Here is a 14954-nt window from a genome sequence, read left to right as displayed (position 1 = left end):
TGAGCCAGGTCTGAGAAATGCAGAAAACCAGAAAGGAAATGAAGATTAGTATATAAGAGTACCCTGGAGAGATATCAGAGGATTGATTTGATCTTTTGAAGGAAACAAATTAGACATTATCTAATTTTATTATACTTAATATACTATAGATAAATCTCTATGCTTTACATGTTTCCAGTGTTTCTAGTTGAATTCTCTTTTTAAAATTATTTTAATGTTTTATATATTAATTTATTATACTGATTAAATTTATATAAAATTAAATTTATAGAAAAGCACCAATTTGTTCCTGCGTAAGAAGACCTGTAGCAGCCTACTTTCTTATTCTCCCTCTACTCATGTGACTTACAAAGTCTACAAATGTCTACCAGGAATGTAAAATCAAAGAGACAAGAAAGACTGAAAGAGGGCCAGAACTATTTGTTTTCAGTTTTGGTATATTCATATTATTCTCTAAGTTTCTGCAAAAGTTATCTTACCCTACTAACAAATGCTAACTTTTCCTCATCTTAAATTTGCTGTGATGAGTTTAATACATTAATACATTTTTTTAACTTTTAAACAAATCTCTACATTTCTGTGTTTTATTTATATTTAAAACCATGGAGGACCTAACCTAAAATAATTACTGATACTTATATTTATTTACCCTAAGAATTCTCAGCTAGACTTCACCTTATTATCTTCCTATTCAGTATATACAATATAACAATGATGACCTTACTCAAAAACCTGCCCAGATCCCTTTGCTTCCAAGCAACATTAGACAAATAAGACTATAGATACAATTCTAGGGGAAAAAATACTTTTTACCAACTATATTCATATTGGGTATCTATACTATCACACCACAAAGCTATAATAAATGTATTCTTTCTCAAAATGACAGACTATTAGATTGCCAGAAATTGATCAAGTTCAACCAAGACTTTCAGTAAACAGGCTTACATTTCCATTTTGGCTTTGCTCAGAACCTAAACATTAAACATCAGGGAAATTACACTCTGTCATATCTGTTTCCAAATAAATCTTTACAACATCTCTACAATTCCAAGTAATATTTATATTGAAATTTAAAAACAATTACATTCTGTACATCTAATTCTGTCACAACACTGAATAATACTCCTTTGTAGCATCAGATCAGATCAGATCAAATCAGTCGCTCAGTCGTGTACGACTCTTTGCGACCCCATGAATCGCAGCACACCAGGCCTCCCTGTCCATCAACAACTCCTGGAGTTCACTCAGACTCACGTCCATCGAGTCAGTGATGCCATCCAGCCATCTCATCCTCTGTCGTCCCCTCCTCCTCTTGCCCCCAATCCCTCCCAGCATCAGAATGTTTTCCAATGAGTCAACTCTTCACATGAGGTGGCCAAAGAACTGGAGTTTCAGCTTTAGCATCATTCCTTCCAAAGAAATCCCAGGGCTGATCTCCTTCAGAATGGACTGGGTGGATCTCCTTGCAGTCCAAGGGACTCTCAAGAGTCTTCTCCAACACCACAGTTCAAAAGCATCTATTCTTCGGCGCTCAGCCTTCTTCACAGTCCAACTCTCACATCCATACATGACCACAGGAAAAACCATAGCCTTGACTAGACGGACCTTTGTTGGCAAAGTAATGTCTCTGCTTTTGAATATGCTATCTAGGTTGGTCATAACTTTCCTTCTAAGGAGTAAGCGTCTTTTAATTTCATGGCTGCAGTCACCATCTGCAGTGATTTTGGAGCCCAGAAAAATAAAGTCTGACACTGTTTCCACTGTTTCCCCATCTATTTCCCATGAAGTGATGGGACCACATGCCATGATCTTCATTTTCTGAATGTTGAGCTTTAAGCCAACTTTTTCACTCTCCACTTTCACTTTCATCAAGAGGCTTTTGAGTACCTCTTCACTTTCTGCCATAAGGGTGGTGTCATCTGCATATCTGAGGTTATTGATATTTCTCCCGGCAATCTTGATTCCAGCTTGTGCTTCTTCCAGTCCAGCATTTCTCACGATGTACTCTGCATATAAGTTAAATAAACAGGGTGACAATATATAGCCTTGACGTACTCCTTTTCCTATTTGGAACCAGTCTGTTGTTCCATGTCCAGTTCTAACTGTTGCTTCCTGACCTGCATACAGATTTCTCAAGAGGCAGATCAGGTGGTCTGGTATTCCCATCTCTTTCAGAATTTTCCACAGTTTATTGTGATCCACACAGTCACCCTAACCCTTTGTAGCATAAACAACCTCTATTAACTGCTAAAATTTAAAATATTCAGCTGTCTTTTTTTTCTCCTCCTTTTTCTAACTGAAATCTATGATCTTACAAGTATTTACCTCAGATTTCCTTTGAGTACTGGAATTAGTGGTTCTTAACAAGTCGTGTGGTTTCAAAAACACAAATCTCAAGTTTTGTTCAAACCTTTAATTTCTGAACAGGAATCTAGAGGTTTATAACTCAATATCTGAATTGAAAAGTTATTTTCTTTCAGTGTTGTCTGAATAAATCAATATAAAGGGCCTCTCATTCATCAAGAGTTACAATTAAGAAATGATCCAATATCCATTATAAGTTATATAACAAAATAAGATAGGCTCTCTTTGGAGAAAGTATAACATAGATAAGAAAATAGCCTCATTCAATATCCATACACTACCAAGAATCAGAATCTATAGCTGATAAGGCAAATCAAAACAAGCAAGAAACATTTCAAAAAGCTGGGGAAACAAAAAAACAATCTAAAAAGGAGAGTAAAAACAAAAGCTAAAAAATGTTAATAATGACAATAACAGGAAAATTAACAAACTATCACCACAACCCAGGCTCTGCTCCATGTACTTTCACATACTAATTCATGAGAATCATTAAGTATACAGAATCCAAGACATAGCTGTAGGAAAGGAAAGCATATATATGGATCATATTCATGAAGGATTAAATGGGAGTTTAGCACCCCCAGTTTTGTTCCACAGAGATGAGATATAGCAGTATTTTAAGCATGATTAAAAAAGAAAAACTTAGATGTCATATATTACATTTTGGGGAAAAAGTAACTCAAGTTAATAACATGATAAACTAAATAGTTTGGGGGGAATATAATTTCATTTGGAAATTAGAACAAACTAAAAGAATATGGTTAGTGTTTTGGGTGGTCTCAGTGGAAAATGAGAAAATAAAAATATTTTTAATGCTTTTACAAAAGTATAACAATAGTATCTGTAAGAAAGGATGAGAGAAAAATAAAATGATGGTATGTCAGTTTTAAGAGTAGAAGGTTCATAGAATCTAATGAATGAAAATAAGTATGGAAGATTGTGCTTTGTGAATAATGATTTCAATAGTAGTTCTTGCTATACTGGATGAACTGGAGTATCCTATGAGAGATACTCTGCAGACAGGTAAAACATTGAATACTGCAAAAGCAAAAGATGCTAAAGACAAATATCAAGTCACTAAAATCTTATGTCTTAGAGATTAATTTTATTTTTGTAGATCCAATGTGACAATTTTACTTCTGATTGGTAAATTTAGTCCTTACACAATTATGGTCATTATTATATCACATTGTCTCCTACATTTTACTTTCTGCTTTATATCTGTCAGCTTTATCACTACTTCTACTCTACCTTTCTTCCTTTGTTTTAGACTGATTTGGTTTTTTGTTATCTTTTCCATTTTCTCCTCTATACAACTTTGAAAGTTATACACACCTGTTTCTCCACTTTAGGTGGCTGTCCCTTAAATTTTGTCATTAATATTTAACTTAAAATCTAAAGTGATTCTATAATCTGAAACTCTTTTTCTAACAGAAGAATCAAATGCAATTTGATCAACTCCCAATTCAATTATGAAACTGTCTTTTAGTATATCATAGTCTTTTTTAGCCATACAAATTAGGTATCATAATTATTTTTACCCATATATTATTTAGACTTACCCATAAGTTTACTAATTTCTTGTTGCTTACCACTCCTCTCAAGTATTCTTTAGGTTTCATTTTTTTTCTCTTCCTGTAGTATCTCTGTTAGAATTATACTAACAAAATTATACAGTAAAAGGTATTGCTTCTATAATCTATCTCAGAACCAATCCAAATTTAATGATATATCCTGACAAAGATTCTCTCCTTGACTAAATTTTAGTTAAGCTCCTCTGAGACCTATTCTTGACTAGGTCTCAACCTTGCCTTTCGTGTCTATTTCTCCTGAGCAGTTTTAGCAAGAATCCTTGTCAGTCTAGGGAGAATCTCCTCACCCTTGGTATTTCCTCACCCAAAGTTCCTCATGTTTCAACCTTGATATCTAAACCCTTGGCCTGAATTTAGCAAGAATTCTGTAAGGTCAGTTTAGCAAGAATCTCCTTACTCTTGATGTTAACTCTTAGTAATTTTCTATTCACTTACCCCTTCACTCTGTTGGCTACAAATCCTCAGCTGTCTTTGCTGGATTTAGAGTTGAACTCAGTTTTAGAAAAAAAACTTTATCCCCCTACTGCAATAGCTAATGAATAAAACCTATATCGCCTTTAACTAGTATCTGGCTTTATTTCTCTTAGACAAATCTCATCGTTTAAAAAATAGTTTCCTGAGTTCATTATTCTAGATTGACTTTTTTTTTTTTTTTTTTTTGCTTCAATTTAGATGTCTCTAGCAGTGTCTCACACCACCCTTATGGCAGAAAGTGAAGAGGAACTAAAAAGCCTCTTGAAAGTGAAAGAGGAGAGTGAATAAGTTGGCTTAAAGCTCAACATTCAGAAAACTAAGACCATGGCATCTGGTCCCATCACTTCATGGGAAATAGATAGGGAAACAGTGTCAGACTTTATTTTTGGGGGCTCCAAAATCACTGCAGATGGTGATTGCAGCCATGAAGTTAAAAGACACTTACTCCTTGGAAGGAAAGTTATGACCAACCTAGACAACATATTAAAAAGCAGAGACATTACTTTGCCAACAAAGGTCCGTCTAGTCAAGGCTAAGGTTTTTCCAGTAGTCATGTACGGATGTGAGAGTTGGACTGTGAAGAAAGCTGAGCACCGAAGAATTGATGCTTTTGAACTGTGGTGTTGAAGAAAACTTTTGAGAGTCCCTTGGGCTGCAAGGAGATCCAACCAGTCCATTCTAAAGGAGATCGGTCCTGGGTGTTCTTTGGAAGGAATGATGCTAAAGCTGAAACTCCAGTACTTTGGCCATCTCATGCGAAGAGCTGATTCATTGGAAAAGACTCTGATGTTGGGAGGGATTGGGGGCAGGAGAAGGGGACAACAGAGGATGAGATGGCTGGATGGCATCACCAACTTGATGGATGTGAGTTTGGGTGAATGCCGGGAGTTGGTGATGGACAGAGAGGCCTGGTGTGCTGCAATTCATGGGGTCGCAAAGAGTCGAACACAGCTGAGCAACTGAACTGAACTCAACTGAGCAGTGTCTCATTCCTTAGGAGGCAATGTGACTTTCCCTCTGGCTGTTATTAAGATTTTCTATTTTGGAGAAGGAATTGCTTTTATGGAATGCATATTGAATCTCTTTTATTCCCTGTTATTTACTTCAAATTTTATGTCAGTTTCTTCTTGCTTATCTTTCTCATCTTTCTCATCTTTTAGCAGCAGCAGCAGATTTCTTGAATTCTTCTATCACAATAGTAATTGATGCATTATCCTATTTAAAATTCATGATTCAATATTTTATAACATTTCTTATGTACTTTATAACTACTATGATCATGCTTCTGCTGCTGCTAAGTTGCTTCAGTCGTGTCCGACTCTGTGAGACCCCACAGACAGCAACCCACCAGGCTTCTCTGTCCCTGGGATTCTCCAGGCAAGAATACTGGAGTGGGTTGCCATTTCCTTCTCCAATGCATGAAGTGAAAAGTGAAAGTGAAGTCACTCAGTCATGTCCGACTCTTTGAGACCCCATGGACTGTAGCCTACCAGGCTCCTCCATCCATGGGATTTTCCAGGCAAGAGTACTGGAGTGAGATGCCACTGCCTTCTCCCTGTGATCATAAGACAACTTTATCTAATCTACTACTTTTGTTACCTTTTCCACCCCTTTTTTCTTATAATTGTCTTGAATGAATTTGTGCTGGTTCCTTTTTGATTATTCAGCTTCAAAGAACATGAGCTTTTTAAGAAACAGCCAACTAGATGAGGTTTACTTGGGAGAAGGAATAGAGCCATGTCTTAGGCCAACAGGATAATTCCTTATGAACAAGTGCTTTACACACATACCAGACTCGGTATATAGATCAACTCGGATCTGCATTCCTTTCTCAACAGAGTAGCAAGTGGCTTGTTCTGTTGGTAATCATGGAGTCAGGGTTGGCACCACTGCAGCTACCAACTGAGGAACACCAAAAGTTGTGCTGACTTCACAGAGACTACATTGCCTAAGGAGCTGAACTGGAGCCATGAAGACTCTGGCTTCCCCAGCAGTTACCTAGAGAGGTTGTTTGATATAATCCATAAGTGAGAGGGAGTTAAACACTCTACAGACCAGTCTTATCTAATGAGAGAGGAACAAGAAGACAGAAACTTCCCTTCCACCTCTCTGGCAGACTGTTTGAGGACACAGTGGTTCACATGAAGACTATGAAGTCTTGCTGACTGTGAAACCAGAGGTGCTTATCATACAGCCATAGCTAACTAGGTAATGGCCCCTTTGTACCTACCATTCCTCTTCACCAGCCTTACTCCTCATTTGCTCATTTTTTAAGGTGATCTGTACATGAGTTTGATTAAGCTCCAGGAATTGGTGGTGGACAGGGAAGCCTGGCGTGCAGCAGTCCATGGGGTCACAAAGAGTTGGACACGACTGAGTGACTGAACTGACTGTACATCCTAGCTAATTACTATCAAGTACGTTTTTGCTTTAAATTCAGTGTTCTAGGATTACCCACTAAGACAGCATGTAAGTTCATTAACCCACATTTAGGTGTCTAAGAGGGTTTTTTTTTTTTCCCCACAAACAGAAAGTCTCTTTTCTTACATTGTCAGAGAAATAAGACTGCTACTTAAAAATACGGTTTAAGTATCTGTTTCCACACTTAGCCCTAATGAGTTTGCTTTACAGAACCAAACTGTATCCAAAGAAGTTCTACCTCCCTGGGGGCAACATTGTGGTTAATCTAAAGGTTAGGTTTCACACCTCAAGAGTATTTACTTGACTTTGTCCCCGAAAAGTACTTTGCCAATTTCTCTTACTAAGAGAAATGCTTTTGTCCATCCACCTGCCATAAATATACTCCTACTTGAGTTTTTCAGTGATTTTAACACTTTTATACTTGTGCTGATTTGCGATTTTAGATATTCTCTAGTGTCATAAACTGAATTTGTATTGCTCATTTATATTAATGAATCTGGATGACCTGAGGCAAGGATGGAGAAAATGCTGACTTCACACATCCTTCTTCAAAGAAGTTTACTCTGTCCTTTAAATACTGTCTTCACTTAGCTATAGGACACCACATTCTCCACCCAATCTGCAAATGCTTCTTCTCTTTTTTCTGCTGAGCCATCTCATTCTCATATCTTCTGAAAGGTAGTGTCCCAGGGTATAAGCCTTAAGACCTTTCAAATATGTGCATTCCTCCTCCTAAGGAGAGATGTTATCTAATCCCTTAGCTTTAAATACTACATTTTGAAGCTTTAAATACTGTGATAGCTGACACTTTTCAAATAAATATCTACCACCTGGATTCTTCCCTAATCTACTTCTGCTTATATACCCAAATGCTGATTCACAAGTAAACCTGAATATTTTATAGTCACTTGAAACTTGATGTGTGCAATTTAAACTCCTATTGACTCCTCCCAAGCTGTTTCTCCCCATTTTTTCCCAATCTTGGCAATTGGTGCTCATTGATCCAGTTTTTCTGGATGAAATCCTTGGAGTCTTTCTTGATTCTTGTCTTTTTTTCATATTCCTTGTCCAATTCAACAGCAAATCTTATAGGTTCCCACCCTCAAAATACATCCATAAGCCAATCACTTTTATTCTTCCTCACCACTTTCAACCAAGGATAAGCTACCGTCACATTTACACAGACAGAAATACTATTCTGATTGATGTTCTTGCTTTCAGCCCTCTTCCCCCAATATTTTCTTCACTCAGCAGTTAGAGAGATCAATTTAAAAGACATATCAATGTATGTTGCTTACTGGGTTAAATTATGCCAATGGCTTCTCATCTCAGAATAAAATCAAAGTCCTTATCATGGCCCAAATAGCCCTACATAATTTGAGCTCCCACTGCCTTTACAATGCCAACTCTTACTATTCATTGCTCATTCTTTTCCCCCAATCCAGAGTGATATTTATGTGTCCTCAAACACATCAAATACATCCCTGCCTTAGTAGACTGACATTTGATGTTACCTTTGCCATCAAGACTCTCCACAATTCTCATTCTCATTTTATTCAAGTTGATATCATCAGAAAGCCCTTCTTGATATCCTTTCTAAAGTATAACACTCCATCATTCTTACCCTTCTCGATTTCCTTGGTATTTAGTGGCAAATTTTATGTATATACATGTGTTATTATTTTTTGATTGTCCTCTCCCTATCAGAATGTAATCGCCATGAGGTCAGGGGTGAAATTTAGTTCACTGGTGTATTTCCAACACCTAAAACCTGAGTGATGCTCGTGGGTACTCAATATTTGTTGAATAAAAAAATGAACATATGAGCAACAATTAAGAATAAAAAGAATTCATACCTGTCACCAGGTGTCCTGTTTAACACACCCTAACTCACCTGGGTAGCTCTGGCTTGGAGACTCTGCCTCTAATACCCATGGATGCTCTCCTTGTTCCAACTTGAAGATCAGTTCTGGTTTAGGGATGCAATACCCTGTGAACAGGAAATGACATGGGAATTGGGCTAGACTCACAGGCTTTGGGGCTTCTGAAGAAAACAGAAAATGAAGCTTCAGACACCCATTTCAAACTTTTACTAGAAAAAGAAAAACATTCTTTATAGTGTTTCAACAATCCTTCTAATCACCCTAAATCTGAAGCCTAAATATGATCAAACCCAAAAAAGCTTCCACAGGATTTAGCAACCAAGCAAGGATGTGCAACTAGGAATCTACATGGAAAACAATCCCTACCCACTGAGATGAGGTGACTATAGTTCTCCAGCATCACATCCCTGTACAGGGTCCTCTGAGCAGGGTCCAGCTTCTGCCATTCCTCCTGAGTGAAGCCCACAGTTACATCCTCAAATGATAAGGATCCCTGAAATAGCACATTTGTGTTCAAATTCAAGTAACGTAACTGGGAGACATGGAAAATATGCATGAAGTGGTTATACTGTTCACTATTCAGAATTAATAAAAAAGTGTGTGATGTCTACTTTTGCATTCTACTTGGTTGGAGAGGGAGAAATCATAATAGATATTCCCTACTATTGTTATAAGTTATTGGTGCCTGCAAGCCATAAAGAACTCTCCTACTTTGGGGGAATCTGAAGACAAAGCAATGTTATTTTTATCAAGGTGCATATAATCTGAAAACAAACATACATGTATATAACTACAATAAGAGGTTATTATAGTGAGAAGATGTGCAAAGTTGATAGAGATTACAAAGGGGACAAAAGATCTATTCCTGCTATTAGGGTAGGTTTCACTGAGGAGGTTAAAAAAAATATTAGAGTAATATTCATGAACATAGGGCCACAGCATAACCATGTATACATCTAAAATATATAGTTAAAAGAATAACAATTAGCACATAAGAGAGTGCCATTCAGGACTATGATAAGATTAAAAGCTATAGAGGTATTCAAGGAATGAGTTATTGAATAATTTTGGACCTAACACCTGTAGAATAGGGGTGTCCAAAATATCTGGTTACTCTTGCATCTGGGAAATTTATTTACAAATTTATGATTTAGAAAAAAATGTAGGTAGGAACCTGAGTATTTACTTCCCATAACTGAACAGACTGTTTCACAGTTTTCATCAAGAGTAGATTCCATCTCAAGAAACCACTTTCTTTGCTCATTTATAAGAAGCAACTCCTCATCAGTAAAGTTGTACCAAGAGATTGGAGTAATTCAGTAACATCCTCATGCTCCACTTCCAATTCTAGTTCTCTTGCTATTTCTACCATATCTGCAATTACTTCCTCCACTGAAGTCTTCAATTCCTCAAAGTCATCCATGAGGGCTGAAATCCTTCCAAATGACTGTTAATGTCGATACATAAACCTCTTCCTATGAATCAGAAACATTCCTAATGGTTTCCAGAATGGTGAATCATTTCCAGAAGGTTTTTAACTTACTTTACCAGATCCATCAGAAGAATCATTATCTATGGCAGCTAAAACCTTACAAAATGTATTTCTTAAATAATAAGATGTGAACAGCAAAACCACTCCTAGATCTGTGGGCTGCAGATGTTGTATTAGTAGGCGTTGAAAACAACATTAATCTCATTGTACATCTCAATCAGAGCTCTTGGATGACTAGGTGCACTGTCAACAAACAGTAATATTTTGAAAGGAATTTTTTTTTCTGAGCAGTAAGTCTCAATAGTGGGCTTAAAATATTTACCAAACCATGTTGTAAACCACTGTGAGGTCATCCAGGCTCTGTTCTTCCATTTACAGAGCAAAAGCAGAGAAGATTCTTAAGGGACCTAGGACTTTTCATATGCCAAATGAGCACTGGCTTCAACTTAAAGTCAACAGTTGCAATAGCCCCTAACAAGAGAGTCAGCCTGTCCTTTGAAGCCAGGCATTGACTTCTCTCTAGCTATGAAAGACCTGGATGGCATCTTCAAATTTTTTTAAAAATTGACATTTTAATGATTAAAAAAAAAAGATTTATTTATTTTGATGTGCTGGATCTTAGGTGCAGCACATGGAATCTTCACTGTGGCACGTGGGATCTTTTAGTTGCATTATGTAAGAACTTTAGTTGCAACATATGAACTCTTAGTTGCAGCATGCAGAATCTAGTTCCCTGACCAGGGATCAAACCTGGGCCCCCTGCACTGGGAACATGGAGTCTTAGCCACTGGACCACCAGGGAAGTTCTGTCTTTTTCTGGCTATAGGATGTTTTGTCTACACTGAAAATCTATTCAGTATACCCACCTTCACTAATTACCTTAGCTAGATCTCCTGGATAACTTACTGCAGTTTCTACAACAGCACCTGCTGCTTCACCTTGCACTTTGATGGTATGGAGACAGCTTCTTTCCTTAAACCTCATGAACCAGTCTCTGCTAACTTCAAACATTTCTTCTGATGCTTTCCTCACCTCTTTCAGCCTTCATGGAATTGAAGAAAAGAGAATTAGGGTCTTCCTCTGGATTAGGTTTTCATTTAAGGGAATGTTGTGGCTTGTTTCATTTTCTATCCAAACCACTAAAACTTTCATATCATAAAAAGGCTGTTTTACTTTCTTATCATGTGTGTGTTTACTGGAGTAGCACTTTTAATTTCCTTTAAGTACTTTTCTTTTGCATTCACAACTTGATTAACAGTTTGGTGCAAGAGGCCTAGTTTTTGGTCTGTCTAGGCTTTCAAAATGCTTTCCTCACTAAATTTAATCATTTCCAGCTTTTGATTTAAAGTGAGAGATGTATGACTCTTACTTTCACTTTGACACTGAGAGGCCATTGTAGAGTTATTAACTGGTCTAATGCCAATACTTTTTTGTCTCAGGGAATGTGGAGGCCTGAGGAAAGGTAAAGAAACTTGGAAACAGCTGGTTGGTAGAACGGCCAGAACACATACAATATGTAAGTTAATCTTACATGAATGTGGTTTGTGGGGGTCCAAAACAATTACAATAGTAACATCAAAGATCACTGATCACAGATCACCATGACAAATATAATAATAATGAAAAAGTTGAAATATTGTGAAAATTCCCAAAATATGACACATTGATATGAAGCGCGTATGCTTTTGGAACAATGTGCCAAAGACTCAATGCAGGGTTAACATAAACCTTCAATTTATTAAAAAATAATAATAATGCAGTATCTGTTAAGTGCAATAAAGCAAAGCACAATAAAACAAGGTATGCCTGTATTATACATGACAATGAAAAAATGGAAATGACAAGTGTCTTTCAGTAAAGAAATGGAAAACTAAAATGTGGTATGGTCTCATAATAAGACATTATATGACTTTAATAAATACAGTATTAATCAACTTGGACCAATATTAAATAAATATTAGAATTTTTAAAAAGTGCCTCTGTGACTCTAGACAGATATTATCTTTGCCTCCCTTTCACTTCTGATGGTAGCCAGCAATATGTGACAATCTTTAGATTGAAGGTGCAATACTCCAATCTCTGCTTCTGTAATCAGACAGTGTTCTCCCCATTTGTCTCTATCCTGGTGATACTGTGATATAGTAACGATTATATATTCTTGTCTCTGGCAAGAAGACAGACAATAAAAATTAGAGAGATAAATAAGTGGAGTATAAAAATAGAATGAACAAAGCCAAAAGTTGCTTCTCTGAAAATAAATCAACAATATTAACAAACCTTTAGCCAGACTGACAAAGAAAAAAGACTCAAAATATTAAAATCAGAAATGAAAATACTTTTACTGACCTAACAGAAATAAAAAGAAAATAAAAATAAAAAGACAATACTACAAACAATTATATGTCAAAAAATTAGAAACTTAAATGAATAAATTCCTAGAAACACAGAAATAACCAATTGACTCAGGAAGAAATACAAAAGTAAATAGCAAGCAAAGAGATCAAATCAGTAATCAAAAATCTCTCAACAAAGGAAAGTCCAGAACCAGATGACTTCACTGGTGAATTTTAGCAAACATTTAAAGAAGAATTAACACTAATTCTTCCCAAACTCTTCCAAAAATAAATGGAAGAAATAGTCAACCCCTGAAAAAAACAGGGGTTAGGGGTGATGACCTCAGTGCAGTTAGAGTTGGCCCTCCTTATCTGTTTCTGCATCTATAGACTCAACCAACTGTGGACTGTGCAGTACTGTAATATTTAGCACTTAAAAAAATCTACATGAGTGGACCTATGCAGTTTAAACCTATGTAGTTCAAGGATAAACTGTAATTCTTAATTCAATGAGGCCAGTGTTAATTACCCTAATATTTAAGCCAAATAAAGGAATCACAATGAAATGAAATTAAGGTCAATATGCCTTATGAATATAAATGTAATATACTCAACAAAATACTGTAAGATTGAGCCCAAACAACATATGAAAAGGGTCATGGGGAATTTGCTGGCAGTCCAGTAGTTAGGACTCTGTACTTCCACTGCAGGAGGCACAGATTCGACCCCTGATAGGGGAACCAGGATTCCACAAGCCATCTGGTGCAGCAATCAATCAATCATGAATCACGATGAAGTAGAATTTATACCAGGAATGCAACATGAGAAAATCAATTTAATATACTAAATAATGATAAAAATCCCCACAAATTGCTCAAATGAAGCAGAAAAAGCATTTGACTACAACAAAAACCTTTTCAGGATAAAATCACTCAATAAACTAGGAACAGAAGTGAACTTCTCAACATGATACAAAGGCATGCATGAAAAACTCACAGCTAAAAATATTCAAGGGTAAAAGACTGAAAGCTTTCCCACTTAAGTGAGGAACAAGACGAGAATATTCACTTTGGACACTTCTATTCAACACTGTAAAAGAAGTTCCAGCTAGAGAAAATCAGGTAATAAAAAGAAATAAAGGCATCCAAATTAGAAAGAGTTAAGTAAAACTACCTCTATCTGTAGAACATAATCCTATACACAGAAAATCCCAAAGAATCCATCAAAAAACTATTAAAGCTAATAAATTCAATAAAATTGTAGAACACAAGATTAACACAAAAAAAACTGTTGTTTTACTACACACTGACAATGAACAATCCAAAAGTAAATTAAGAAAACAGCTCTACTTATGATAGCATCCAAAAGAATAAAATACTTCAAACAGAGTTAATCAATGAGGTACAAGACTTATATTCACTGAAAATTACAAAACTTTGTTGAAAGAAATTAAAGACCTAAATAAGTGGAAGGACATTCCTTGTTCATGGGATAAAATACTTAATATAGTCAAGATCAGAATACTCCCCATGGTTTCACATATTTGATGAAAAATCCACTGGACTTTTTTTTGCAGAAATGGACATGATCTTTAAATTTGAAGATCATGGAAATGCAAGAAACCTCAAATAACCAAAACAACCTTGACAAAGAGAAACAAATTACAAGACTAACACATCTTAACTTCAAAACTTGCCACAAAGCTAGAGAATCTAAACAGTACAGAACTGGCATAATGAAACACATAAAAATCCAGTGAACGAAACTGAACGTCTGGAAATAAACCTATACTAACCAGGTGGGGCTAGTGGTAACGAACTCACCTGCCAATGCAGAAGACATAAGAGATGTGGTTCAATCCCTGGGTTGGAAAGATTCCCTTGGAGGATGGCATGGTAGCCCACATCAGTATTGTTGCCTGGAGAATCTCATGGAGAGAAGAGCCTGATGGACTATAGTCCATAGGGTTGCAAAGAGTCAGATATGACTGAAGCAATTTAGCACAAACCTATACATCTCTGGTCAACTAATTCTCAAGAAGAGTACCAAGGCCATTCAATAGGGGGAAAAACAGTATCTTCAACAAATGGTGTGGGGACAATGGGATATCCACATACAAATAAACAAGATTGGATCCCTTCCTGTTATATATGCAAACTTAACTCAAAATAGATCAAAGACCTAAAAATATGAGCTAAAACTGTAACACTTTTAGAAGAAAACATAGTAAATCTTCATGATCCTGATTTGGCAACAAGTTCTTAGATATGACATCAACAGCACATACGATAAAAGATAAATATATAAACTAAACTCATCAAAATTAAAACCTTTTTTGATTCAAAGTATATACAATCAAGAGAATGGAAAAACAAGTCAAAGAATGGGAAAA

The 14954-nt window shown here is 36.2% G+C and overlaps 1 protein-coding gene across 1 annotated transcript in view; it reads right to left on the bottom strand.

Annotated features, from left to right (window-relative positions):
* The window catches only part of LOC138986103 (zinc finger protein 33B-like), a 52936-nt gene that overhangs the window by 909 nt on the left and 37073 nt on the right, over positions 1-14954 (bottom strand). The window contains exons 2-4 of the mRNA XM_070364695.1: positions 11109-11271; positions 9104-9230; positions 8749-8844 (exon numbers count right to left, since the gene is read on the bottom strand). Coding sequence (XP_070220796.1) covers positions 8749-8844; positions 9104-9230; positions 11109-11240 — 355 coding nt within the window. The 5' untranslated portion in view covers positions 11241-11271. The remainder of the gene's footprint in view (positions 1-8748; positions 8845-9103; positions 9231-11108; positions 11272-14954) is intronic.

Source organism: Bos mutus, chromosome 28, assembly GCF_027580195.1.
Source record: "Bos mutus isolate GX-2022 chromosome 28, NWIPB_WYAK_1.1, whole genome shotgun sequence".
In the NCBI taxonomy this organism is placed as follows: Eukaryota; Metazoa; Chordata; class Mammalia; order Artiodactyla; family Bovidae; genus Bos; species Bos mutus.
Note: the sequence above shows the minus strand (reverse complement) of the source record. Positions and strands in the feature narration are given on the sequence as shown.